Source organism: Gregarina niphandrodes, assembly GCF_000223845.1.
Source record: "Gregarina niphandrodes unplaced genomic scaffold scaffold00027, whole genome shotgun sequence".
NCBI classification, from domain to species: Eukaryota; Apicomplexa; class Conoidasida; order Eugregarinorida; family Gregarinidae; genus Gregarina; species Gregarina niphandrodes.
The window spans coordinates 34,376-59,730 of NW_011645796.1; the positions used below are offsets into that span (position 1 = coordinate 34,376).

The 25,355-nt window shown below is 55.8% G+C and overlaps 19 protein-coding genes across 19 annotated transcripts; 13 read left to right on the top strand and 6 right to left on the bottom strand.

Annotated features, from left to right (window-relative positions):
- Positions 1-4: 4 nt before the first annotated feature.
- Positions 5-1,354, top strand: GNI_115090 (putative RuvB DNA helicase; the record flags this gene model as incomplete). The annotated part of the gene is made up of 1 exon (XM_011133357.1): positions 5-1,354. One exon carries the CDS (start codon positions 5-7, stop codon positions 1,352-1,354), a length of 1,350 nt encoding a protein of 449 aa, XP_011131659.1.
- Positions 1,355-1,520: 166 nt separating this feature from the next.
- Positions 1,521-2,756, top strand: GNI_115100 (hypothetical protein; the record flags this gene model as incomplete). The annotated part of the gene is made up of 1 exon (XM_011133358.1): positions 1,521-2,756. One exon carries the CDS (start codon positions 1,521-1,523, stop codon positions 2,754-2,756), a length of 1,236 nt encoding a protein of 411 aa, XP_011131660.1.
- Positions 2,757-2,831: 75 nt separating this feature from the next.
- On the top strand, positions 2,832-4,052 carry GNI_115110 (hypothetical protein; the record flags this gene model as incomplete). Its single annotated transcript, XM_011133359.1, has 1 exon — positions 2,832-4,052. One exon carries the CDS (start codon positions 2,832-2,834, stop codon positions 4,050-4,052), a length of 1,221 nt encoding a protein of 406 aa, XP_011131661.1.
- Positions 4,053-4,130: 78 nt separating this feature from the next.
- On the top strand, positions 4,131-7,007 carry GNI_115120 (hypothetical protein; the record flags this gene model as incomplete). Its single annotated transcript, XM_011133360.1, has 1 exon — positions 4,131-7,007. One exon carries the CDS (start codon positions 4,131-4,133, stop codon positions 7,005-7,007), a length of 2,877 nt encoding a protein of 958 aa, XP_011131662.1.
- A 367-nt stretch (positions 7,008-7,374) lies between these two features.
- On the bottom strand, positions 7,375-8,220 carry GNI_115130 (hypothetical protein; the record flags this gene model as incomplete). The annotated part of the gene is made up of 1 exon (XM_011133361.1): positions 7,375-8,220. One exon carries the CDS (start codon positions 8,218-8,220, stop codon positions 7,375-7,377), a length of 846 nt encoding a protein of 281 aa, XP_011131663.1.
- Positions 8,221-8,252: 32 nt separating this feature from the next.
- On the top strand, positions 8,253-9,011 carry GNI_115140 (D-tyrosyl-tRNA(Tyr) deacylase; the record flags this gene model as incomplete). The annotated part of the gene is made up of 2 exons (XM_011133362.1): positions 8,253-8,697; positions 8,938-9,011. 2 exons carry the CDS (start codon positions 8,253-8,255, stop codon positions 9,009-9,011), a joined length of 519 nt encoding a protein of 172 aa, XP_011131664.1.
- A 5-nt stretch (positions 9,012-9,016) lies between these two features.
- GNI_115150 (TPR repeat protein) lies at positions 9,017-10,038 on the top strand (the record flags this gene model as incomplete). The annotated part of the gene is made up of 2 exons (XM_011133363.1): positions 9,017-9,526; positions 9,676-10,038. The coding sequence occupies 2 exons, from the start codon at positions 9,017-9,019 to the stop codon at positions 10,036-10,038; spliced, it is 873 nt and encodes a 290-aa protein (XP_011131665.1).
- A 14-nt stretch (positions 10,039-10,052) lies between these two features.
- Positions 10,053-10,628, top strand: GNI_115160 (dynein light chain; the record flags this gene model as incomplete). The annotated part of the gene is made up of 2 exons (XM_011133364.1): positions 10,053-10,064; positions 10,260-10,628. The coding sequence occupies 2 exons, from the start codon at positions 10,053-10,055 to the stop codon at positions 10,626-10,628; spliced, it is 381 nt and encodes a 126-aa protein (XP_011131666.1).
- Positions 10,629-11,469: 841 nt separating this feature from the next.
- GNI_115170 (hypothetical protein) lies at positions 11,470-11,961 on the bottom strand (the record flags this gene model as incomplete). Its single annotated transcript, XM_011133365.1, has 1 exon — positions 11,470-11,961. One exon carries the CDS (start codon positions 11,959-11,961, stop codon positions 11,470-11,472), a length of 492 nt encoding a protein of 163 aa, XP_011131667.1.
- Positions 11,962-12,078: 117 nt separating this feature from the next.
- On the bottom strand, positions 12,079-12,630 carry GNI_115180 (hypothetical protein; the record flags this gene model as incomplete). Its single annotated transcript, XM_011133366.1, has 1 exon — positions 12,079-12,630. The coding sequence occupies one exon, from the start codon at positions 12,628-12,630 to the stop codon at positions 12,079-12,081; it is 552 nt and encodes a 183-aa protein (XP_011131668.1).
- Positions 12,631-12,968: 338 nt separating this feature from the next.
- On the bottom strand, positions 12,969-14,252 carry GNI_115190 (putative calmodulin; the record flags this gene model as incomplete). The annotated part of the gene is made up of 4 exons (XM_011133367.1): positions 12,969-13,400; positions 13,822-13,963; positions 14,065-14,085; positions 14,220-14,252. 4 exons carry the CDS (start codon positions 14,250-14,252, stop codon positions 13,201-13,203), a joined length of 396 nt encoding a protein of 131 aa, XP_011131669.1. The 3' UTR covers positions 12,969-13,200.
- A 603-nt stretch (positions 14,253-14,855) lies between these two features.
- GNI_115200 (hypothetical protein) lies at positions 14,856-15,589 on the top strand (the record flags this gene model as incomplete). Its single annotated transcript, XM_011133368.1, has 2 exons — positions 14,856-15,400; positions 15,439-15,589. The coding sequence occupies 2 exons, from the start codon at positions 14,856-14,858 to the stop codon at positions 15,587-15,589; spliced, it is 696 nt and encodes a 231-aa protein (XP_011131670.1).
- A 732-nt stretch (positions 15,590-16,321) lies between these two features.
- Positions 16,322-17,311, top strand: GNI_115210 (chaperone DnaJ; the record flags this gene model as incomplete). The annotated part of the gene is made up of 1 exon (XM_011133369.1): positions 16,322-17,311. The coding sequence occupies one exon, from the start codon at positions 16,322-16,324 to the stop codon at positions 17,309-17,311; it is 990 nt and encodes a 329-aa protein (XP_011131671.1).
- Positions 17,312-17,570: 259 nt separating this feature from the next.
- On the bottom strand, positions 17,571-18,716 carry GNI_115220 (hypothetical protein; the record flags this gene model as incomplete). Its single annotated transcript, XM_011133370.1, has 1 exon — positions 17,571-18,716. One exon carries the CDS (start codon positions 18,714-18,716, stop codon positions 17,571-17,573), a length of 1,146 nt encoding a protein of 381 aa, XP_011131672.1.
- Positions 18,717-18,725: 9 nt separating this feature from the next.
- Positions 18,726-20,563, top strand: GNI_115230 (hypothetical protein; the record flags this gene model as incomplete). Its single annotated transcript, XM_011133371.1, has 2 exons — positions 18,726-19,275; positions 19,398-20,563. 2 exons carry the CDS (start codon positions 18,726-18,728, stop codon positions 20,561-20,563), a joined length of 1,716 nt encoding a protein of 571 aa, XP_011131673.1.
- A 278-nt stretch (positions 20,564-20,841) lies between these two features.
- On the top strand, positions 20,842-21,903 carry GNI_115240 (hypothetical protein; the record flags this gene model as incomplete). The annotated part of the gene is made up of 1 exon (XM_011133372.1): positions 20,842-21,903. The coding sequence occupies one exon, from the start codon at positions 20,842-20,844 to the stop codon at positions 21,901-21,903; it is 1,062 nt and encodes a 353-aa protein (XP_011131674.1).
- A 339-nt stretch (positions 21,904-22,242) lies between these two features.
- GNI_115250 (60S ribosomal protein L37a) lies at positions 22,243-22,569 on the bottom strand (the record flags this gene model as incomplete). The annotated part of the gene is made up of 2 exons (XM_011133373.1): positions 22,243-22,512; positions 22,549-22,569. The coding sequence occupies 2 exons, from the start codon at positions 22,567-22,569 to the stop codon at positions 22,243-22,245; spliced, it is 291 nt and encodes a 96-aa protein (XP_011131675.1).
- A 235-nt stretch (positions 22,570-22,804) lies between these two features.
- GNI_115260 (hypothetical protein) lies at positions 22,805-24,163 on the top strand (the record flags this gene model as incomplete). The annotated part of the gene is made up of 1 exon (XM_011133374.1): positions 22,805-24,163. One exon carries the CDS (start codon positions 22,805-22,807, stop codon positions 24,161-24,163), a length of 1,359 nt encoding a protein of 452 aa, XP_011131676.1.
- A 402-nt stretch (positions 24,164-24,565) lies between these two features.
- GNI_115270 (hypothetical protein) lies at positions 24,566-25,048 on the top strand (the record flags this gene model as incomplete). The annotated part of the gene is made up of 1 exon (XM_011133375.1): positions 24,566-25,048. The coding sequence occupies one exon, from the start codon at positions 24,566-24,568 to the stop codon at positions 25,046-25,048; it is 483 nt and encodes a 160-aa protein (XP_011131677.1).
- Positions 25,049-25,355: the final 307 nt, after the last annotated feature.

A 25,355-nucleotide genomic window follows, 5' to 3' on the forward strand; every position in this document is an offset into this window, starting at 1 on the left:
TTATATGACGGTGGCGGCTCGGATTGCGGCGCACACACACGTGCAAGGTCTGGGTTTGGACGCGGATGGGCGTGTGATTCCGGGGACGGCGACAGGGTTGGTCGGTCAAGCGGCGGCTCGGGAGGCGGCCGGTCTGTTGATGGACTTGGTGCGTGCGAAGAAGTTGGCGGGCAAAGCGGCATTGTTGGCCGGGCCGCCGGGTACGGGGAAGACGGCGATTGCCTTTGCGCTGAGTCGTGACTTGGGTAGCCGTGTGCCGTTCTGTGCGTTGAGCGCGGCGGAGGTGTATTCGCAAGAGGTGAAGAAGACGGAGATTTTGACGGAGTGTTTCCGACGCGCAATTGGGTTGCGGATCCGCGAAGTGAAAGACGTGTATGAGGGCGAGGTGCTCGAACTCTCTGTCGAGGAGACAGAGAATCCCCACGGCGGTTTCGCCAAGGCGATGTCGGCAGTGGTCGTCGTGCTCAAGACGAGTGCGGGCACGAAGACCCTGAAGCTGGCGCCGCAGATCCACGAAGGTCTGCAGGCGCAGCGTGTCAACGTGGGCGACGTGATCTACATACAGGCGCAGACGGGCTATGTGAAGCGACTGGGACGGTGTGATGCCTACGCAGCCGAAGTGGACCTGGACACGGAAGAATTTGTGCCCCTGCCAAAGGGTGAGGTGTTCAAGAGCAAGGAGGTGGTGCAGGACCTGACGCTGCACGATCTGGATGTGGCGAATAGCAAGCCACAGGGTGCAAGTTCAGACATCGCCACCGTGATCTCGCAATACCTGACTCCGCGGAAAACGGAGATCACTGACCGACTTCGACGGGAAGTGGACAAAATCGTGGATAAATACATTACTGATGGACTCGCCGAGCTGAGTCCCGGTGTGGTCTTCATCGACGAAGCACATATGCTCGATCTCGAATGTTTCGCGTTCCTTAACCGAGCAGTCGAATCGGAACACGCACCTGTGCTCATTCTAGCCACGAATCGAGGCGTCTGTCGAGTGCGAGGAGCACTAGACATCACCTCACCCCACGGCATACCCGTCGACTTCCTGGACCGTCTTCTTATCATCAAAACGGTGCCTTACACCGTCGAGGAAGCCATCACAATCATCGGCATCCGCGCGAGAACTGAAAAGACGGAACTCACACCCGACGCGCTCCAACGTCTTGGCGAGATCGGCAGTAACACCTCTCTGCGTTACGCCAACCAACTCCTCGGCCCAGCAGCCATCATAGCAAGAACACAACAACGTGAACAAGTTACCAAAGAAGATGTTGATGAAGCAGACTCCCTATTCTTGGACGCCAAAGCCTCAGCACAAAGACTCATTAGAGAGAAACAATGGTTCGCCTAACAAGTTGTCACGCATGTGGAATGTCGCATGAGAGAGATATATATTCTTTTTATACCGAATAGTTGTGTCTGGAACAGTTAACCTTCACTGCGGATTAGTTTTCCGGAAGAAGGAATAGTCGAACACGGTTTGCACTATGCTCCTGGTCTTGTGTCTGGTAGCGACAATGAGTTTCGGCCTGGTGGAGTTGTTAACTCGCGTGAATACCATACCTTTAGATCTAATAAAATGGTTGTTTAAGACCCGTGAGAACCCTTCGGGAGGATTAGACCTACCTTTGGACTCGCGTGTGTTGGCGATGTCCGTGTTCGGCGACTACTTCGACTCAGCCAAGAAACGGCCGCCCATGAACGAACGATGCGTCACCATGTACCTCTCAAACCCGCTTTGGGCCGAACGATACGCGGAGAAGCTAAGCCAGGAACTGGCTGCGGAAGTCGAGGTGTTCAAAACTGGTCTGGACCTAGATCTTGCCTTGGACCTGAAAAGGGACCTGAAAAGGGACCTGAAAAGGGACCTGAACGAGGACATGGAAGACGCTACTGACGGTGAAGCCCCTAAGGGACAAGCCACTGACGGTGAAGCCATTAAGGGACAAGCCACTGACGGCGAAGCCCCTAAGGGACAATCCACTGAGAGTCCTTGGATTTCATTGGTATCGGCTCCCGAGGAAATAGCTGAGATGACGGAACAGCAGCTGGAATGTTTATTGTATTTGGGCCGGGCTCCGAACAGAATACCCCTGGGTCAGGTGTACGGCCGGGTCTACTCCAGTTTTGGGCGTCCTCTAATTAATGACATTGCACAGGCCTTTTGGGGCGGGAAGACGATAGTGAAGACGCAGTGTGACGACGGAAGTCCGTTGTACGTTAGCTGCAACCAACTGGGACTCGGAACTGGCGGCTTCGCCCACGTTACGCTGGGCTACAGTCCCACCAATCCCTTCATGGGCGTATATCCCCCCGAGGTGATCGACACCGACCAATGGCTTTGGATCGACTACACCGAGGATTTCGGGAAGCTCTGCCCGCCGAAAATTCCGAGACATTACATGAGCACCAACACCACCCTTCCCGACATGCTTTCCAGCCGCGCTATGCCGCCCAACATGATGCCACCAGGTTTTCTGGCGCCGAAAAGGTTCGTGGGCTCACCCAAAAAGGGAATGCTGGTCCCAGCCCATCTCTCGGCCGGGATTTTTGACAACGCGTGGCCTGGTAGGCTGGTGGTGGACCAGGGACGTTGGATCGGAAGAGATCGCGAAATGGGCACTGATATATATTTATTCAAATCCATGCTCGTCTTCCCCGAAGGGTTGCGACCCGTGCTCTGGTTCAACCTCAAATGCGCCGACTTGCTTGACATCCCCAACATCAAATACAGAAACGAGTCGCCGGAATGAGCACGCAAGCAACGCATGGCGAGCACAAAATCCAATTTTCCAAATTAATCACACGTGTGTGCTCGCGATAATTGGATGAAGTGGCTGCTGACTGCTACCCTTTCCCTCGCCAGCTTCGACCCTTTTACCAGCACCAACAGTTTAGCAGCCTCCATTCCCCTTTGGTGGTCTGGAAACAGGCAGGCCGCCTTCGGAGGCTGGAACACAATTAGATCGTCGCGTTCGCGAGCCGCAATTCAGCGCGGCGGCTATTATTTCAACGGCTTCAGAAAACCCCCAACAGACAACTCTCACTGCGCCGATTTGTATTATCAGCGGCTAGCATGGAAATATAGATACGACGAACTGACATCAAATTCCGAACTGACATCAAATTCCGAACTGACATCAACTTCATTGACATCAGATTCACCGGAGACTGAACTAGAAGGCGCGAAATCACCTGCTGAGGAGGTGCGGTTTTCGCTGATTGATGGTCGAGAGGAGTTGGAGAAGCTTTCTGAGCAAAGTCTGGAGTGTTTGCTGTTTCTCGGGTACACCCCTAGTCACATCCCGCTGGGTCCACTGTACGGGCACGTGGAGTCGTGGTTAGGCATTCCGGTGTTCATGGATACAGCGAATTTAATGTGGAATGGGGCGATGATTACAGAAACTCGATGCGATGGTGCGAATGCTACCGCTGTGCTCGGTTTAAGTCAACTCGGTACGGGTGTCGGGATGCCCTTCCTTAACTACATTGCTGTGAACCCCGCGGATGAGGCGATAGGCTTCTATCCCCAGGAAATTATTGACACTCGCAAGTGGTGGTGGATGGACTTTGCGGCCGACTTTGAAAAGCAATGCCCAAACAAAGTACCCCGCTTCTACGACGCCGTTGTAGTTGAAAGCGTGTACCCTGCAACGAAGAACTTGGTGTGGGCGAAATTTCTCAAGACTGAGGCCACGTCCAACTCCGCATCTGATCCGGCACCCAATCAAACAAAATACCCCTCCACCAAATCTCCATGGTGGTGGCTGCCGTCATTAACGGGTCTCAAGGGTTCCAAAAAGCCCGTTTTCGGGCCATTATTTCCTCCCCAAGTGTACACGTCGGGAGCACTGGGCAATTCCATTCCGATACGTGACCGCCTTACTCAGGTCCGTTGGGTTGGTTACGACAAGGAAGTGGGGGTCGATCTCTATTTGGGACGGGTCCTGGCACTGTTCCCTGAGGGTCTAAGAACCACTATGTTTGTTTCTTTCGCCACATTCGATACTGAGGTTTCAAAAGTGGAGGTGCCGATCTTAGCTAGCTAGTTAGTTAGTTAATTATTCAGTCCGTTAGTTAGTTGATTGAAGTGGAATCACCACCATCTTCTGGCTGGCAATTCTTTTATGCCCCTGACGGATATTGACCCGAGGTTATTCGGGCTCTGGGAAACTAAAGTCAGAGAAGCTAACTACTTATTGTTTAATCCCAAATTGAGTCTGTGTCTGTTATTTGAAGCAGCGAAGTTGAAAGTGAAATGTTTCTTGTGTGGTCAAGTGTCATGTAATCACCCTGTCTCGTTTGAGTGGACGTATCATCACGGAGATTCAGATTTTCATTTGGAGGCTACGAAGAACGCGGGCAAAAACGTATATATGGGTACACTGACGAATAGAGAAACAGGGCGCAAACGCGTGTGCAGGTTGTTAGAATTTGGATCGTTTGGGGATAGTGCTGAACTCTGCCCGTTTTGCCCCCGTCTGGCTGAAGGGATGGGGACCAGGAGTTCTCGATATCGAACGCGTAGCATGACGATAAAACGTCAAAGGATGGAGAAAAGTACGACTCAGAACTCCGTCACTCAGAACGTGACGGAGGGAAAAAACAAAACAACGCTGGTTGAACCCCCGGCAGCTAAACATGTACAATACGGGGTAGTGTGGATTGGTCGGACATCGACGGGGTATAATATAATTGAGGATCCAGGAGGCGACATTGAGCGTGCGTTTCGAGCATATTCTGCTCAAAATGGTTTGGAATTAGCTGAAGACAGCGAACAATTAGATTGGAGTAGTAGTGGTGGTGGTAGTGGTCTGAGTGGTGGTGGTGGTGTGAGTAGTAGTGGTGGTGTGAGTGGTGGTGCTAAGGTTGAGACAATGAGTTCTTCTCCGACGAGTAAGTCTGAGATTACAGCTAAACTAAATTATATAGATACTGACAATGAATTGGGGTTGCTTCGTGGTTACTATTCCGACCAGCCGTCCCTCCCTTCAATACACACGGGATTAGGCGAGATCAGCTTTAATGACTTTACATTAGCTTCCTTGGGCGTTCATGCAACTGGCACAGATATCGTGTATCGTCTGAGCTGGGCCGTGCACGAAGTGGAAGGTTGCTTATTGCTGTCGACATGTTTGCTCTACCACCGGCCGCGGACGCCCGTGCCAAGTTTCCTTATAGCCGCTGATTCCAGTCAAGTGCGTGCGTCAAACGTGCCATGTTCGCGGCTTTGCATGAACGAGTGTGGCCACGACGAGGTGTGCGGTCTCGTGCGTTATCGCCGCGCTAAAAAGGACCCACACGAAGCCGCGAAACTCATGAACAAACTCTTCCGACCTTTCGTCAGTCCCGCCCATTGCGCCCCCGAAGTCGGACCAGACGAAGTCTGTACCATCTGCCTTGACACTCTCCTTCCAGACCTCCTTCCAGACTCCTCCCAGCCAACAAATAACTCCACGGCGGGTGGCGCCACCGTTGCCCTTGGCACGGGACAGCACACTCGTTCTGGAACGGGACAGCACACTCGTTCTGGAACGCGTTCGCGGAGGACAAGTCTTGAGCGATCGGGTGCCATGACCATTGTAGGCATGCCTAACTGCCGACACTGGTTCCATCGTGTCTGTGTACGTGAGTATGTCACGCGTGTGGCATCCACGATTGTGGATAGTGTGCGGTGTCCCGTCTGTCACACCATGCAAACACGTTTGTATGGCAACAGTCCGAAAGCGGCGATGCGTTGGACGCTCGTGCGACGTGACTTCCTCCGCGTCGTCTTCAGCGTACTCGCTGGCATACAGGTACCCCACCTGCATCCGCATCCTGGTGAGAAACATAAGGCCTGGGTCGCCTGCGTACTCGTACCCCTAGCTGAACCACACGGTCCAGAGACCTTCTTCGTCCTCAAAAAAGCCTTCCTCATGGGCCAACTACTCACCATACAAGACGCACCCGGAGACACCGTCGGCTTCGCATACAATCTCAAACTACCCACCGCATTCCCTCACGACCGAAACAGAAACGGCGCGAACACGACACCAACCGACACACCAGACAGAACCCAAAATGCAAGGGGCAGAATCCAAGACACAGGCGGCAGGAGCGTCGGGAGCCAAACGGATGTCGGCCGGCTGTGCCAGCAGGCACTGGACAGGCTGCGGAGTGTAGGAGTCTCTCTAACGGAGCATGAGAGGCGGGAGCTGGCGAACCTGTGGCCGCAGGCGGGTGTTGGGCGCGACTACTTGGGACCAGACGGTCTCGGACGTGAGACGCTGGGTCCGATTTTGAGCGATTTTCTGGCGATGCACGCGGACGGTGCCGAGACGGATGAAAGCGCTGACGAGGAGGACGAGGTCAGCAGCGCGGAACTCGAAGACCGGGACTGGCGCAATCTGGAACAGTACGAGGACTCCAGCAGCGCACCCGAGGCAGAAGAAGACGACGACAGCAGTGACAGCAGCAGCAGCAGCAGCAATCAAGACACACCGCACCGGTCGCGATCGAGACTCAGCACACGATCCCGAACTGCCAGACAAGCCGCCGACAGTCGCTCCCGGTCCCACAGCCGGTCACGGTCCCGGTCCCGATCAACAGGACGATCTCCGGCGCTTCGAGGAGCAGCCGTCAAGGCCGCCGCTGCCAAGGCTGCTGCCGGTAAGACGGCCGCGGCCGCCAGAGCGACTGCTGCCAAGGCTGCCGGTGCAAGGACGAGGCCGGCCGTCGCTATGGAGAGACGCGGCACGGCACTTGAGACGCACAGTATGCTGACCCGATCGAGGCGCGCGGAGATCGCGGAGGAGACCGCCTCTCTGCTGGCCGATGTCCCGGCTGCCAACACCCGGTCCCAGAGCGCCCGAAGAAGGGCTCTTGGCCTGGCCCCAACACCGGGCCTGACCCTGGGCACGGGCTTCGAGTCGACGGCGTTGGAGGCCGCTCAGCCTTCACCTTCCGGCGACCTCTGCGATCAAGCCCTAAGGCCGGGTGGCAGGAGAAGGAGCAGGCGGTAGGGACCCAGGCGGTAGACGGGCACCAGGAGCAAGCAGGCAGGCGTGAGCAGGCAGGCAGGCAGATGGTAGCTTCTTGGGAGTACGTGTTCACTGTTGACTAAAAATTGGCGCTGGTGTTCGTGATCGCGCGGTCTAGACACCGGTCGCGCGGTCTAGACACCGGTCGCGCGGTCTAGACACCGGTCGCGCGGTCTAGACACCGGTCGCGGACGCGGGCCGTCCTTGAGGGGTCTTGCGGGCGGGGACACGCCGGTGGACGTCGGCAGTCCTCCTAACCGGGGAGTCCTATGTGGCGGGGGCCGGCGGGGCGGGGGCCGGCGGGGCGGGGGCCGGCGGGGCGGGGGCCGGCGGGTAAGGTGTGTCTAAGTTAGTCTTCGAGGAAGTGGGCGTCGGCGGAGATATCAGAGGGGGTAGTAGACGCTTCGGACTTGGCTGTGTCGTCTTCGGAAGCGAGATCTGCGCCGGCGGAGCCAGGTTTGTTGAATCCGATGGGATGGATTCGGATACGATAGCCAACGTTGGAGGAACCTGACTGAAAGAACATCAAATGTTCCCCGTTCACGTTAATGGTGCGCAGGTCCACGGTGGCGTCGGGGTCGAGCGCAATTGAGATGGAGCCTTTGGGATTAGTGGTGTGGTCGCGGCACAGATTGACACGCAGCCTCTCCTGTGCATTCGAGGTTATTGTTGGCGGCCCGAACGACTGCTGCGGAACCAGGACACCTTTTTCTTCGAACTTGTTGATCAAGTCACGTACCGATGTCTGCCGCAACGGCGCCGTATGCCACAGACCCACACGACCCTGTTCCACTCGCGCGTCCGACCCCCCGAAAGCACCAGCTCCAGAAAGGGCGCTGTGACCACTCGTCATCGTAGTCCGACCAGTCGCAGTGCGGCCGGTCACGCTGCCAGTAGTGGTCGTAGTCGTAGTCAGACCGCCAGTAGTGGTCATACCCGTGGTGGCCCTACCGGTGGCGGTCCGGGCACCAGTAGCCATCCCGCTATGACCGTTCAAGGCACCGCCTATCGAGATCATCGCGCCACCGACAGAAGTCATGGCGCTTCCGACGGAGGTCAAGCCGCCGCCGACGGAGCCGGTTGCCGGGCTCCCCACAGGAGTGTACTCGCCCAGTGAAGCTCCTCCCCCCAGTGAGCCGCCTCCCAGTGAAGCACCTCCACCCAGTGAGGTGCCTCCGAATGACGTCAATCCCATAGATGTCATCCTCCTCGTGCTAATTATAAAAAATGCGCATTGTCATCCAGAGGTGCGTCAAGGCCTCTGTGGAAGTGGCTGGGGAAACCGTAGGCTCTATCGGTCAAGGCCTGATGGCCCTCATCGGAATCGAGCGGAACGACACTTGGATCGAATGCGAATATTGCTTGCGACGACTGATCAACGGTCGCTATTTCGACGCTGACCCCGTACTCAGCGAAGCCACACGCGCTTCGGGCACCCGTGAACAAGTGGCCACCAAGGCTTGGGCAAAGAGCGTGAAAGACATGGATCTGGAGATCCTCATAGTCTCGCAGTTCACTCTCTACGGGAGACTCACGAAAGGTTCCAAGCCCGATTTCCACAAGGCCATGAAGGCGCCGCAGAGTGAAGAGATGTTCAACAAGTGTGTCCAGTGGGTCAAAGACAACTACAAACCAGAGAAAGTACAAACCGGAGCCTTCGGACGCTATATGCGTAATACTGGACACCCACACCAGACCTGGCACTGTTCTATGCTGTCACTTTTCGTCTTTCTGTTGCCCCTCTTCTGTTGCATCAGCCACCGCAGATCTATTCACGCATTCATTGATCACGCATTCATTGATAACACATCATCAGTATACACGGACGGATACACTGCTGCATGCCGACGTGCATTTGCGGGGCAGGGTCACGACGACCTGCATGGGTTTAAGTTTACTGATATTGTTGTAGAGGTTTCCTTGACAAATGATGGGCCTGTGACTATAGTATTAGAGCAGAGCGCTCCTGAAGAGTCGACACCTTAATTTTTATGGCTGTGAAAACCTCCGCAGCTGCATGGGAATTTGTACGGAGCGTGACAGGGTACGGCTACGAGGGGGATGACCAGTCGGCGGGTGCCGACCACCACGTGTGCGGTGAGCACGCGCGTGTGGAGGCTGCTGGGGTCGAAGACGCCGCAGGGTCGAGCAGTGCCCCGGACGCGTTGGACTACCGCCGGTTCGAAAAGATAGTGGACTCATCGGACGAGGAAAAGGCGCCTGACGAAGCTACGGTGGTGCGCCAGAAAGCAGAAGAGGTGACGAGGACTCTCTTCAGCAGCGGCCAAGGCGAAGTTGAGGGGGAGGTGGAGGACGACACCAGCAAGTACTTCAAGGCGTCCAGTGCGATACAGGGCTGTGCACATGACCGGTCCAAAGAACGCGCGCTCTTTGAACGACCGAACGATGAAAAGCTCATGATGGCCAATCGTTTCCGTTTTGCCGGAAACGACAAATTTAAGGCCAAAGACTTTGAACAAGCCGCGTGCTGCTACTTAAGAGTAAGCCCAGCAATCCCACGATGAGTAATCCCGATAAGATAGCACGCTCTAGGTTGGCACATACACGTGTGGTTGGTACATACACGTGTGGTTGGTACATACACGTGTGGTTGGTACATACACGTGTAGGTGACACATGTATGAGGCAGGGTATAATTCAGTTGGAGTACACGTTTCCGGATACGCCGAGTGAGGAGGCGAGGTACAATGAGATTAAGTTGGCATGTCACTTGAACATGGCGGCGGCCAAGTTCAACCAGGATGACTATACAGAGTGCTTTGTGCAGTGCGGGAACGCGTTGCGGGTGGACCCAGTTTGTGCGAAGGCGCGGTTCCGGCAGGGTCAGTGTCACGTGGCGTGGTGTGAGTACACGAAAGCGCAAAAGGCGTTTCTCGAAGCGAAAGAAATGAATCCTGACTTGACGGCAGCCTGTGACCAAGCTCTCGGTCTGGTGGCCGCAGAAGCGAAAAGGGATACAAAGGGCAGCATATTCGAGGGGATGTTTACCTAGATTTTTTTGAGAAAATGTCGGAACCGGTAAGATCATTATGTTCGAGATGCATGATTATGTTTGAGTCACCCTTCAGAGGGGCCCTATCCATGCCCCTCTGAAGGGTGACTCAGAGGGGCATGGGTAGGGCCCGGGTTACAGAGACGGGGCCCGGGTTACAGAGACGGAGGCGTCACTGTTGTGGGGGGTGTTGTTGTTGCTTGTTGACGTAGTTGATGTAGGTGGACGAGGGACACAGTCCGGATGTACTGGAAGGGGTTCGGGCACGTGGCTCTGCTCGGAAGCGCGAGACTGTGACGCGCGAGAACGTGTTCATGGGCACCGATCGGATGCGGCCGGAGGAGAAGGAGCGGGCGCTTGGATGGGCGGTCGAGGCGGTGAACCGTTTCGATTCGGAGATGGACGTTGCGCGGTTCCTGAAGGACAACTTCGACTCAGCGTTTGGGGATAAGTGGCATTGCGTGGTGGGCCGCCATTTCGCCTCACATGTGTCCTATGAGAATGAACACTATATTTATTTTAAGATCGGTCGAGAGGTCATCCTCCTGTTTAAAAGCGGTGGAGTGGGCAAACCCGCGGGACACACGTAGGGACTCTTCGCATACAGGACGGAACCACCACATGACTGTCAAACCACAACCAGCTGTATGGAGCAACAGTATGGAGCAACAGTATGGAGCAACAGCATGGAGCAACAGTATGGAGCCATAACCAACAGTATGGAGCCATAACCAACAGTATGGAGCCATAACCAACAGTATGGAGCCATAACCAACAGTATGGAGCCATAACCAGCAGGGAGAAATCACAACTGGGTGAGGCAGAGCACGCTGAACACTGAGGAACGACAGAACGTGTGAAGAAGACCAGTGGAAAAGACTAGGAAGGAAGAAGACCAGGAATAAAACGAGTGAAGAAGAAGACGAGCCACCATCAAGAAAGCGTCCATTGAGACAAGGCAGGAGTATGACTGACTACCAACGCGAGCAAGCACGCGCTCGAGGACAGTTCAGTTCGTCCACAGTTTTGCGCGGAAACGACGTCGAGACTCTAGCCGTCAGTTTGCGAGACGAGTGAGTGCTAGCGAAACAAGTGCACATATTGAACCGGAAAAAAAGAACAGACATGTTGGCTGGGCATCGACTAGCTGACTAGTTGAGTAACTGACTGACTAGTTGACTGGTGGTCCAACTGTCTGTTGACAGGCCATCACCATTTTCTGAGAAACATATAGGTTAATCTCTTCAGCCTGAGGCACACGCTGGGAGACGCGAACATATATCGCACAGAGTTCAGCAGGCGTTCTTCAGACGACACGAAAGGAGGGCACGTTTTGAGCGGTGCAATACGTCTGTTGGTGGCATACGTCTGAGTTGTGCTATGTGTCGGGTGGGTGAGCTGTGGTATAAATCGGCGTATAAGGGGGACGAGTTAATTTTCGTTGCTTTGTTCATCCGCTGGGATGCCCATGTTGATGGTGAGTCTGCGGCGTCTACGAGACTGTTGTTTGGTGGTGTTGCCCTGTTCGTCTGACGGCGTTTCGTCGGTCGGTTTGCTCTGTTTGTCGACTTGTTGGTCGGACCGCGCGGAAACACTATGTCGCTCGGTAACGGAACGTTCACGGCCGAGTTCCCCGCGGCCTTTGCTGGGCTTCATAGCTGTGTTCAACGGCTCCTTGCTATCCACCGAACGCATCTTCAGCTCCTTTGCATGCTCATACTTCTCAGGCGCGGAACCCGAGACCTCAAATTCGAACTTCTCAGGCGCACCGGCGTCCAACGACGCCTGCAACGCGGCCGATTTCGCCTTCTCCGCCTTCTGACTTGCCGTCAGACTCTCCACCGCCGCTGGGTCACGCAAGTCCACCTCCTTCTTCTCCGGCTTCTGCTCGCCCCTCGCGCCTTCTTTTGCCTCTTGATGCATGCTTGCTCTCGTGGGCCAAACTTAGTCACGTCAACTTGGGGGGGTCAAGGCGGCGGGGGGGTTGCTTCTTTACGATGCCTCCACACATCACCTCTGATGTGACCTACCGATGTAGCGCTACTTCTTGCCCCCCTTCGCTTTCTTTTCCTTTTTCGCTTTGTCCTTGACGGCTTTGTCGTCCGCTCCAGTCGCGTTTCTGCCTTTAATGTCCTTGCCTTTAATGTCCTTGCCTTTAATGTCCCTGCCTTTAATGTCCTTGCCTTTAATGTCCTTGTCGTTGACCGTTTTTTCGTTGACCGTTTTTTCGTTGGCCACTTTGTCAAACGAAATTCCAACAGGGTCGGGGCCAGCGAGGGCTTGGAGGGGTGGACGTATGGGGAGGCCTAGTGCTTCGGGCATTGTGATGAGGCCGGTGGGCGGAAGCGCTTCGGGTATGGTATCGGTTGGAGCATGTTTCCTTTTGAACAAAGTGACAATGTTTTGAAAATCGTGGTTGCTCGGACCGGCGTCACTATCGGGTGGTGGTAATGCGCGAAATGGTACCGCACAGGTAAACATGTTAGGTAGGCGATCTACACGGAACCGCGGCAGGTATGATGGTCCATGACATAAATCCATGAACTCTGGTAGCCGGATGCGGGTCTTCTGACGCAAACCCAGATCAGCCATCAGATAGTCAAACTCTTCAACCTGCCCATACAATGTCAAACGCAAACAATGTGCAAGGGACCAGAAATGGAAGGGACCAGAAATGGATGGGACGGTGAGGAAATACAGATGGGAGCACGGGCGGGAATGGATGGGCGGGAATGGAGGGGCGGGAATGGAGGAAGTTGAAGCTGATAGTAGTACTACAGTTATACTGTAAAAGTTGCACTACACACTTCCTCGTTGTTCAGATGTTCTGTAACACAGCGCAACTTGTTGGCAGATAGCAGCGCAGCCACGAGAGGGGTGGATCCCAGGGGTACACCCAATCTGACCAAGTTCAATCGGACCAAGTCGGATTTGACCAAGTTCAAACGGACCAAGTCGGATTTGACCAAGTTCAATCGGACCAAGTCCAAGGGGAGTAAGTATAGGTAGGGCGCGCACATACACTTGGGATAATGAAAGGAAAAGCACGTACGATACGAGCCCTTCCAACTAAGTTGATCGCACAAAACGGCGAGAGTGCGATTTGACAAACACGCAGCATTTTGGTAAACGGTCACGACGTCATTGATATGAAAAGGAAAGTTAACGTACCGGGACTTGGTCACACTGTGTAGTTAGGCACCTCTTGAAGAAGCCCAGATCAACGGTATTGGTCCGATCCTTGTCGAAAATTGCGAACGCTTCTTCCAGCAATTCGCGATCGGGCTCTTCGTCAACCCGAGACAAGAAGAGAGACAGAGTTTCCTCAAAGTCCAAGCTCGTAATTCCTTTAGAGTTAAAATCTATAATGAACATAATATTTCCCGCAGCAATGCTGGCTCTCTCGCTCTCGCTCTATACTGCCGCAATCGCTTCAGCGATATTTTTAGCAATAGCTTCGATGCCTCCGGCTCAATTCGCCCCTTGCACCGTACCGCCACTCACTCTCCTACCGGCTTGTACATTTGTTCTTCACTCACATCGCCCATCACATTGTCAACTGACCACTTCGCACATACACTGAAGCACAGTCCCACAGTGAAGCACTGCAGCATACCCCCACCCTTCATACCCCCACAGTCAGAACTCATCTTGACGAAATGATATCCAACGTGCTATGACCAATCGAACACAGTCGTCGGTAGAGTAGACAGGCTAGGCGGGGAGTGAGTGTAAGCGTTGCAGAGACGGCGCATCGTTGCACGTAAGTTAGATAAATCTTACGCTGAGAGAGAATAAGTAGTTCCTTCCACGTATAGTGTTGATCCAGTGCTCGTAGCAAATGGACTAGGTTCTCCACTTTGACTGTACCCGGGTTGCTCCGGTCCTCAAACACTTTGAAAGCATCTTCCAATTCACTTCGTTGCTTCAAAAATCAACACTTAGTCTGATCTTAGTCGGTACAACAGGACCTCCAGCTACCTCCCCGAGCCGAGTAATCCTCCGACGATCCATAGAAATCCTTACTTTTGGAGACAACACAAATTCCTACATAGTTGACATGGAGTTCACTGTTGAGTTTTCACTGTTGATGTTTACAGCGCCCACGTTCCGCTAGTGCAAGACAAACACAAGATGCGTCACCCGGTACTTGCGTAAGTTCTAGATGCGGTGTGGCTTACTTTATAGCGATCCGAAGGAGCGCAATGACTCATTACACACGCGTGTGCTCGGCGTGGTGAGCGCAATAGACGGCCTGTCTTGGAGGAAGTGGAGGATGTCTGAGACAGGTTCCGGCTGGTAGTTCTTTGGGCGATGGGCGACGATGGGGTTGGGGGCGTAGTTGAGTCGATGGGATGCGCATTTTGGGTCTTTGACCATCGCGGATTTATGCGCTAGTCGGTCTGAAAGGCGTTTAACGTGGTTTTCCGAGGGCGGAAGACCTCCAGGGGACGTCGGAAGACCGTAGAACTCGCGACTGCGGAGAAGAATAAAACGGCGGCTGGGAGCGGAGGCTCGTGATTGGGCACAGGTATGGGAGTAGTTCGTAAACACGTCGGCCTTCCTCTTATCCGCAAAACTGCTTGCAGACGCAGCCTTCACTAGCGGCAAGGGGCTCACTCTACTCACGGGAGGGAAAGCGTCCGTAAAGTCGTAAGGCAGCGACTCGACAGAAGCCGGCGAGCGTTCGGCCGACAACTCAGGTGAGCGGTCGCTCGACAACTGGGTCAGGTCGGACGACTCACAAGTCTCGCACTCGTCTAGAAGTCCTGCTTTTGCCTCACCAGCTGACGGCTTCATGGAAAACTCAGAAAAAGATGCCAACACCACAAAAGCTCTGCGCCCAAGACTGGCCCACCACCCACTATGCCGACCAACAAAGTTATCAAGACACCCAACACGCCACCTCAGACACAGAGGTACTGCAACTGACAGATGAATGGAAACCTGCTAAAATTTCGTCACCAAGTGTTTCACCAAGTGTTCCATCATCACTAGGTAGTGTTTCATCACCCGTTGTGACAGACGCACCCAGTGCTACAAGTATTTCGCCAAGCGCCAAAGGTTCTTGGTGGAGCGCACCGCCTTTTCGAGACTACTGTGTTCCCCGAGAGGATACCGACCTTCAGGAAAGCACCGAAATGCCCGCGCAAGTCCCTGCTGCCAGACCCGATCACTTCTTACGACTCGGCTCCCCACACTCCACTTGGTCACGGAGTGCGGGTCATGCTGCCACTCTACACAAGTCTGTTCTTGCGCAGAGCGTGGCGCAGAACGCGGCGCAGAACGCGGCGCAGAACGCGGCGCAGAACGCGGCGCAGAACGCGAAAACGCAAAAGGAAGTACCCACCGGTCCCAACGCGTCCGGTGCTGCCTCTCCACCAAGTAGTGCGTCGCCAGCAAGTGCCTCGTCCTCCAGCGGGAATACCTCGTCCCCTTCCACGCCGAGCTCCAGCTCGGATTCGGCAGGGACCAGCTCCGAGTCCGGTGCAACCAGTTCTGGGTCGGAAGCAGCCAGCTCATGGAACCCTGCAACGACCAGTACCAGTAGGCTTCCTAGTCCTGACTTGAGTTGTTGGCTCAGCTCACGCAGCCATACGGCGAACAACTCCTCCACCTCGCGGTCGGGAGGATCGCACTTGAGTGGAAGCAGTCAATCAGACGAAGCCAGCCCTTCATCAGGAGGCAGTGGCAGCTCCTCCAACTCGTCCTCATCCAACTCGTCCTCCCCCACCACGTCTTCCTCGGTCGGAGGCAGCAACCGGACCAACGACGACAGCTCCGTTTTCAACACTGATGGGAGCAGCGCACGGTCGACCAATTTCAGTCCAGAATCCGCGCCGCTTCCAGGTCGGCCCGCACCCGACAGTCTTCTGACTAACACCTACCTCGACCCTCACGGTCCCCCAACTTGCAGCCCCCTAGACCCCCACAGTCCCGACGCCACGAAGGCCGAGAGCATGCTCATGAGGCCGACAGCGCCGCAGTCCGCTCCGCCTTTGTGCAAGACCGGCAGCTGTCCGAAACAGTCTCCCACCCCGGCCCCTTCCTCCTCGGGTGCGGCATCTGGCTCCTCCTCCGCCTCAGCGTCAGCCTCTGGCTCCTTCTCCTCAGCCTCTGGCTCCTCTTCAGCATCAGGCTCCTCATCGGCCTCCTCTTCTTCAGCTTCCTCCTCCGCTACCTCCTCCGCTACCTCTTCCTCAGCTTCATCCTCTTCGGCGTCGGAGTCGGGGTCGGAGGTGTCAGGGCAGTCGCCTGCGGCGGGTGAGGCGACTCCGCCGGGATGGTGGGCCCGTTGGTGGGCGCAGAGCAGTTTGCCGAAATATTTTCAGGACCTATCTCCGGAGCGGGAGGGAGGCGAGAAAGCGTTAGAGGGTTTAGGAAGGTACCCGCACTCAATATGAGCTTGCCGCAGCAGCAGGAGTCGGTCCCTGGGGTGGCGTCCCCGGACGACTGTGAGCATTATGCATTGCTTGGACTCGAACGCGCGCGGTGTCTGGAGTACACACCGCAACAACTTCGCCGGGCTTACCGGAAACAGGCATTGGCGCTACACCCGGACCGCTGCAGTGCCCCCAACGCCGCCGCACGCTTCGATGGTGTGAAACAGGCACTAGCCTTTCTACTCGACGAACCGCGTCGCCGTGAGTACGACCGAGCCTTCCTCGAGGCCCGCACGCGCCAGGCGCAACGCGACGCGCAAGCTCAAATCCGACAATCACTCGCCCAAGAATTGCTGCGCAAGGAAAGACAAGCCGAACGCCGACAGGTCGAACGACAGCAAGCAGGACAGAGACACGCGGAACAACCTGTTGGCACCAAGCGCCGAGACGCTCAGTACGCAGACGCTCAGTACGAAGGTGAAGGTGGGCGCAAAAAACGTCACAAAGGTGACGACTTAGTGGATCGAGGCATCCACGGCGTGGACCGGCGTGTCTGCCGCAGCGGATCGAGCGTGCCCGTTGACGACTTTAGCGACGACGAGGAGCTCTTTGCTGCTTTAGACGAACGGTTGAAGCAGCAACAAAAGAACAGCCAGTCAACAACCAGCCAGGTCACACCCAAAGTTGTCATCCCGTTAGATGAAAGCCCAGGTGCTTCTGAACCGTCTTCGGCAGGTGGGGAGCCAGCCACCGCGACTGTGCTCATCGAAGACGACTCGGAACTGATTGACCTGCGGAGCCCCGAAAGTGGCAGCGAATCCGCAAGTGAAGACGAGAAACTTTTGCTACAGCAATTGGTTAATATGATAAAAAGGGACAAGCAGCCCTGAACTACCGTTAGTGGATCCGTGGTTCTTTAGATTCATTCCGGTTATTCTTCATCTCCGTCTTTGGTATCCGTCTTCGGTATCTGTCTTCCATGTCGATCTTCGTAATCGTCCATTGGCGTTGTCTATCGCACGGGTCCGGTTTCGGTAGGTTAGGTTAGGTTACGCTCGGAAGGTTCCCAGCTGTGGCAGTTCCATCACATTGTACCCGTATTGCGGGTGTTAATGAGCTCCGAGTCCAGCGAAGCACTTCTAGGACAATCTAGGGCATGTTGAGTTTGGCGGCCATGCGCTGTTGAAGTACGTCCGGGTCGTTAACCATGTCGGGTTGCATCTGTCGGGCCTCCTGGCCGAGGTTTTCTATTACGCATAGTGATGGAATTGCGCCGGATGCGGCCATGGCGACGCGTTCTCGCATTTGCTGAGTCTGCATAATGGCTTGATCGGTGAGGTATTCTGCGGGGAGGGGTACTTCTGTGAAAGAGGGTACGAAAACGGGGAAGGGAACTTCCTCGTATTCGGCCTGCAGTGCGGGCAGCTTGAAGGTTTGATTGATGGTATGTTCCATTGGAACAGGGACAGTGCGATGGATTTGTTGAACAACTTCCACTTCTTTAAACTCTGGGACTTCCACTTCTACATATCGGGGTACTGGCTTCTCAATGATCTTCTCCACGATCCGTACTTCGGGTACCTCAACGGTCTTAGGTACTGGGATTTCTTTATATTGAACAACCTCGTACTCTACTTCCTTCTCACGGTCCACGAACACGGGCACTTCCTTGACTACTTCCTGGGTGCTCCACACGTCCTTGTACACCACGACCTCCTTGGGCACAACCTGCGGCACTTCAACGATCTTGTCACGCGTTACAACTTGGATGTCATCCACATACACCGGCTTCTCAACGGGCTGTGCGACCTGCACAATACGCTCCCTAACAAGCTTCTTCTCTTCAATCATCTCCTCTTGCTGGATCTTCTCGGGGACAACGACCACCTTTTCCACGATGCGCTCAACTAGCTTCCGCACCGGCTGCGTAATCTCGTGTTCAATCACTTGCTCGCCAATCACCTTCATACCTTGATAGTACAAGTCTTCCTGTTGCATACTCATACCCGTCGCCTGAGCCACGTAAGACTGTGATGCACTGGTACTCGTCATCTGCTGCTGCTGCTGCTGACTCATCTGCTGCTGCTGACTCATCTGCTGACTCATCTGCTGCATACCACCTCCCATCATTGTCAGCCCACCAACTTGATGCGAAGATGAAGCCTCAGAGATCAACCGCTGAGGGGCATTCACAGGTCCTGAATTCGTGTGACCCGCCACGAAAGAGCTTTTTCGGGAGGCACCCTCACTGTTCCCAGTCACCACAGCAGTTGTAGTCTGACTAGAATATTGCATAAGATAAAAATGAGGACCAGTAAATACGGCTGCACCCGACGACTTCAAAAGACACACGATGTCTTTTCCACAGTCGTACTATCACGCCTCAAAGCATCTGCGCCCAAGCAGCCAAAGTTGCTTCCCAAGACGACCAAGCGTGTCGAACCACGAGACTCCGCACTAAACGTTACGAACACAAACAACTACAACAAGTCGTCGGGGGTCGGAACGTCGAGTCGTTTGGTGGACTCCGACCGTTTGGTGGACTCCGACCGTTTGGAGGAGGGCGAGGTGATAACCTCGGGTCTATTGTTGCTGCACAGTGACCCAGTGCGTTATGGTGTGATTTCGTTTCTCGATCTGTTGGGACTGGTGCGGTTGGCGTGTTCCTGTCGTCGACTGTACCAATTGTGTCTTTGCTCCGTTGCCTTGTGGCGCCATCATTTACTCTGGGACCGCGGGTTGTTGGGTCACCTGAGCGCGGGCGATCGGTTGCTCGCGAACCCGCCATTGTCACCTACTGAACGCTGGGACCCTGAGGCTCGCTGCTGGACGAAACGCGTCCACTACATCACCAGTAAGGCAGCTTAACGCAGAACGATCTCACTCACGGGCTGGCACACACGCACTCACGGTCAGCGCAAGCATGCCGGGTGTGTGTCGTGTTTGCCGCGTGTGTGCGAGTTGACGTTTCTGTAGACGTGTCCGCTACCAGTCCGACAACCGCTAGTGGGACGACAACCACTAGTGGGACGACCGGGCCTCGGGTTGAGGTCCTGGTGTACCGGCTCTGGGGCCGCGTGCACTTGGATGAACTGTTGTGGCTGCTGGGTGCGTCGTTAGTGATCCGAACCGGCCATGGCCTGGTCGCATTGGATACGGCAACCGCGTGCATCGTGGCGCCGCGACACCAGATCTGGAAGAAGCCACACGCAACTTTCGTCCAGCAACTCATTGACAACTACTACGTGCTCTACGACCGCATGTGGCATGCCATACTCGACGCCGGCACTAACCCAGACGCTGACGGAGACCCCATGGACCAGGACAGACACCGCGGGGACCAGGACGGAGCCCGTGGGGACCAGGACGGGGACCGTGGGGACCAGGACGGGGACCGTGGGGACCAGGACGGGGACCGTGGGGACCAGGACGGAGACCGCCAAAACCAGGACGGAGACCGCCAAAACCAGGACGGAGACCGCCAAAACCAGGACGGAGACCGCCGGAACCAGGACGGAGACCGCCGGAACCAGGACGGAGACCGCCGGAACGCAGAATACGGGATGGGAGGCAATGGTGCACAGGCGGAGTCAGGCCCGTTCGGACCGGGACGGGGCGAAGCCGGGGTCGCTGGCGACGAACCTTGGACGCCCACCCGCGGGTCTACTCACACACCTGTCCAGAGACACCCGTGGGGCGAAGTTGCGATTGCGAGAGACTTGACTGTGACAGAGGCAGCGGCCGAGAACAGGCGGGCCGCTGTACCCACGGGTGCAGTGGTCAGTGGCGCACAGACCAGTGTGGCCAGTGGTTCGTGTTTGCTGAGGTCAGTGGTGGGTCCGCCGCGCATCGAGTCGGTCTTGGGGGGTCCGTTCTATCGGAAGCGTGAGATGCAGATTTCGTTTTCACCGATCGGGTACTTGAAGCTCAAGTACCTCACGAGCTGCTGCGATTTCCCCGGCCATTATTCTCGGCCGCTGGTGCGTGACGCGATCGAGTGCTTGGTCGGCTGTGTGACGAACATTAACCGTGAGAAACAAATCTACTTGGGAGCCGACAACCTGGGCGCGAAACTCGGCGAGGACGCTCCCTCCCTTGAGGACTTCAAGCGGGTCCTTAGGGGGCAAACACCACCCGCCTAACCTGCCGGCGTCCGCGTCGACTGGCCGAGTTCCGTCAGTGGCAGGTGCTTTAGACTTAGGTGGCGGGGGGAAGGGTACCGTTGTGCATAAGGAGGGTCGAGGGGGTGATTGTATAAGGCTGGGATATAACAGTGGGGTATATTTGGTCTTGTGCGTGGGGGCATGGCTGAGTTGTGCATGACTCTCAGTGGGGGTGCAGGGGAGATGAGATCATGCCACAACTGGGTGATGCCTCTGCGGGGTGAGGCACACGCGGGGCGGTGGGTATAAAAGAGTTAATGAAATTTGCAGGTGTGGTGGCGTTGTATGGAGTCATTGTCGGCGGTAAGGTTTTGAGATTATTGGCGACGGATGAATGTAAGAGTCGGTTATTGGGGTGTTCGTTGAAGAAGCCGCTGGACTGTTCGGTGATTTGCGAACCCGGTCCGGCGTTGGTTGAATCTGCAGTGAGCGCGGCGGCGGGCGCTGCGATCTTGGTGCCAGAGAGTCCGTTGGACAACAACGAGCCGCCGGTGGCAGACGAGAACCCGTCTCGGCGTATATTATCGGAGGCTGAAGCGGGAGTGGAGGCGAAGTTTGGAGCAGCGGAGATCGGAGGAGTTCCCGCGGTTGCAGTGGCGGAGGCAGGCGAGCTACTACGTAACGAGGACGAGGCGAAGGTCGGGTTTGAGGAAGTGGGCTCCGTGCCACGAGTGGGAGGTGGAGACGAGCCAGTGTGGGCGGCCAGCGAGGCTGCGGCAGGTGTGCAAGGTGGTGGGTCAGAAGGTGGTGTGGGTAGGTGTCAGAATGTCTGCGTCGATAATCGGATTCAGCTGTGCGTATTGGATAATTTATGTGACGAGCCCATCCAGTTGACGGAGCAGTGGAACATTACGCACTTTTGTCTTGCGAGCAATGGACATAAGGGCGGCTGGGGCTTCCGACTACCGTTGGCGGTGGCCGTGGACCCCTTCCGGATCCAGCAATTGGTCTTCGACTCGGAACTATTTCCCGCTACCGAGCCACAACACATTGTCCAAGACCCTACCATCGAACTTCAAGTCGGAGTCATGATCGATAACGCTCCTCAATACGCTGATTCCGTCATGCATAGCTGTCTCATCGAAGATAACCCTGGCATTAACACCATCGCCACTCTAGCCAACACACAACTCACTGACGGCTCACGACGCATACATTTCGAACTCAATGACCCCGTCTTCCCCACTGAGAAGAATATTATCAAGGGTGAGACGTTCTTGCTCACCATTACCGCACCCGCCGTAACACTCGCAAACGGCGGCACCATCCCCCCTCCACTCGACAAGACCCTGCTCACTCTCGTACACACTCTTGGCTAGCCCTCCCCGGGGACGACCCCCCACCCCTCCCCCCCGCCGCTTCGCCGCTTCGCCGCTGAGCGTAACTATCCCTTTGTTGGTACAGCCTGCGAGGTTTCCGTGCTACTTCCGTTTTTCCGGGCGTACTGTCGTGTCCTATTTCCTACGACCCGGGTTTTTTTCCGGCTACCTCGCGCAGGGCAAGGTGGGGGGGGGGGGGGGATCGGTCGGCTTTTCGAAGGGGTTCTAGAAAGCTCCATCGCCAAAGACGTCTAGAGTGACGCATTCGCTGTCCGGTTGGGGGGTTATGGTGACGAGCATGGATTGGGTTTGTGACTAAAACAAGTATAGCGCAGGAGTCTAGTTGTCTACGGTGATGGTTTGCGCCTTGCGCAGTCTGGAGATGGTAGATCGCGCCACAGCGGCGGCGGTTGTGCCGAAAATCCAGGCACCTCCAGCCATGGTTTTGTTGCAGCCCTTGCACTTCCAGACGCCGACGGCTTGGCGTTTGACGGTGGTCTTGCCGCAGAAAGCGCAGACGTATTTGGAGTGCGCACTCACGAGAAACTTGCGCGCCATTTTACGCAGAGAGGCGCCATATCGCACACCGTAGCGTCCAGCAATACCGACCTGAAGAAGAATGCTATGTCATCCCAGTATCCCTACCTTCTTCGTTCTGCGCGCCATTTCCTGCTCGTGTACACCAAAAAAAGCCCGCGGGCAAAAATGCCCCGTGTTCTGTCTAACTTTCTTGCCGAAATTCGTGCACCGACCCAGCTCTGACCCACCTTTCACCCCCCGGCACTATCCACCCCACGCCTGACCTCCGGCCGGCCGGCCGGCCGGCGGGCGCTCCACTTCCTCCCTCCTCCCGACCCCCTTTGGACTTTTCGGGACACACGGAACATCGGGACAGGAAAAGATGCGTTGGGTGCTGGTTAGTGCAGCAGTTAGTTGGGCGGAGCGGCGTGTCTTCGGCGACGACTTGGAGGTCGTGGCGCTGGAATTGGACGCAGAGGATTTATTCCCGCAAATACAGGATGGGCTCGAAATTGCGACCCCCGTTGTGGTTGAGGGCATGGCCCTCACGCAGCTGCCCTTCCCCATTGCGCCCGATGATGACGAATGGGTATGGCGTTCCGGCTTCCACGTCGGGCAGCCAGAGTTGGACACAAAGTCAGACGCACACGCAAAGTCGGACGCACACACGGGGGGGTGGATGGACGGGCAATTTAAGGAGCAGGAGGCGACCGTGAAGGTGGGACAGTCGGTAGTGGTACGGCTACCGGTGACGCATGGTCCGAAGCGTGAGTATTTATGGAAGTTGAATGCCACGTATGACGAAGATACATTTTTGTTGAACCGCGAGCATTTGGAAGCTAATCGATTTGCGTCGAGTGCGAGTCTGCAGTTTATTTTGGAGAACTCCGGTTATGTCGCACCTCGAACAGCGGAAGAAAGCGCTTACCAGCAACTTGTATTCAAAGGTATCCAACCTGGTATAGCAAAGCTACCATTTCTTTACAACCGTCCATGGTACAATGATCTGCAGCCAGGTGGTGCTGCTACGTTTGTGACTGTGCGCGTATTGCCCAGGAGACGTGCTCCCATCCACCCAGTTACTAAGACATCGTTCACTGTCTATAAAGGTCAACACCTTGAAATCAAACTTGGTAACTCACCAACGCAACAGTACAACCTATGGAAATTGATGGAAATCTTCGACACACGAACTGGACATATTCTTCCTGGACCGGAGAAACCCTCTCTCCTCGAATTCATCTTTAGCGAATCCGGTTATGTACCCCCCGTTTTACCCGAAGCCGCACATTTCAACAACACCGAACACTATTCGGGACACAGAAAGGAAACACCACCGGCTAAGGACGGACAGGGACACGCCCACAACGACAAAGAGAAGCGCGTCGCCAACAAAGACGCACATGCCAAACCTGTTGCCGACTCGGACAGGACGCACACACAAGAGCCGGACACACAGGGTTTGGATGCAGACACACCCGGCTCGAAACCGAGCCCGGCGCAAAAACACGCCGAAGAACAGCCCGTGGGACAAAGCGGGGGCAGCGGCCGCGGTGCGTCGCCGGTGATTCGGAGCGCGGGCTACCAAAAGTTCACCGTCTTCGCGCGAGCGCCCGGCAGACAAGTCCTCCACTTCGCCTTCCTCAAACCGTGGCTCCCCGACGACCAACCGGACCGGACCACGGCCATCATCGACGTGGTGATTCTGGACAGACAGAGACCCGGACGCCACCGATCTTAAGTCGGGGAAGGGCTGCACACGCGCGCGCGCGCGCACATAAAGTCTGCCGTGAAATCGCGGTGAAGGAATATCCCTCGTCTGCTAATATACCACGATCCGAAGGCGCCACGACCGGAAGGCGCCCTGGCCGGGAGGGGGGATGCCCATTCTAACGCTTAACGGCATGTTAACGGTCGCGTTTGAGTGGTTAAAAAAACGCCGCTCAGGCGAAAGACAGATTTTTTGCAAGACTTACCCGCCACCACACTCGGCTGCCGCCACACTCGGCTGCTACCACACTCGGCTGCTACCACACTCGGCTGGCAGAGTAACAGGCCGCAGATTGGCGGAGTTGTCCGGGGTTCGTAAATCGACGACGCTGGGGAGGGAGGGAGGGAGGGAGGGGGGGGAGGGTTGCATGCGATGTTCAATTGTGGCGGTTGTGGAGGCGGGAACCCGTTGTCTTTGTTGTTCGGATCGCCAAGCGCGCCGGCGGAGGAGGAGGTGTCGATGTCTTCGATTGAGTCGGTGATGGCAGAGAACTCTGCGTTGGTGGCTGAACAATGGTTTCCGTTGGTGCATCCGCGTGTGTACGAGAAGTGGGGAGAAGCAGCGCGGCCGCAGATCCGATCGGTGTTGACGGAGATAGCGAGGAATTCACGCGGCGATCCGGTCGGGACCGAGGAGGCTTGTGTGGAATGGAAACCTGCACGACTAGAAGTTCACATGTTCGACGGGCGCAGCGTCAAACTTACCGACGTACGACGCGCCCTCGCTTTCCTCTTTGTAGATGACGATTCCTATCTGGCCCTCATGAATCTCGCCCGTGATGAAAATGAACCACTCGAAACTTTGTGCAATAACCCACGATGTGCTAACATTCGTCATGTCGTCATCCCCGATTAACTCTTTGGGACATACATCCCCGGGTAAGCTGTCGGAACCGACGGAACGGAACTGACGGAACGGAACTGACGGAACGGAACTGACGGAGTGGACGGGAGAAACCACCGGTGGGATGGAATCACAACTGCGCTGGCGGCAACGGGGACCACTTACTGACCGCCGGGACTTACCGAGGACTTACCGAGGGGGGAGTGTCTGACCGTGGTCGGAGCCAGTCAGTCGGAGTGGGATCAAGTTATGTTGAGGACGGACGAAGTTGGAGCTTCGGTATGTGAGGCTGTTGATTGACTGAACCCGCTGAGCGACG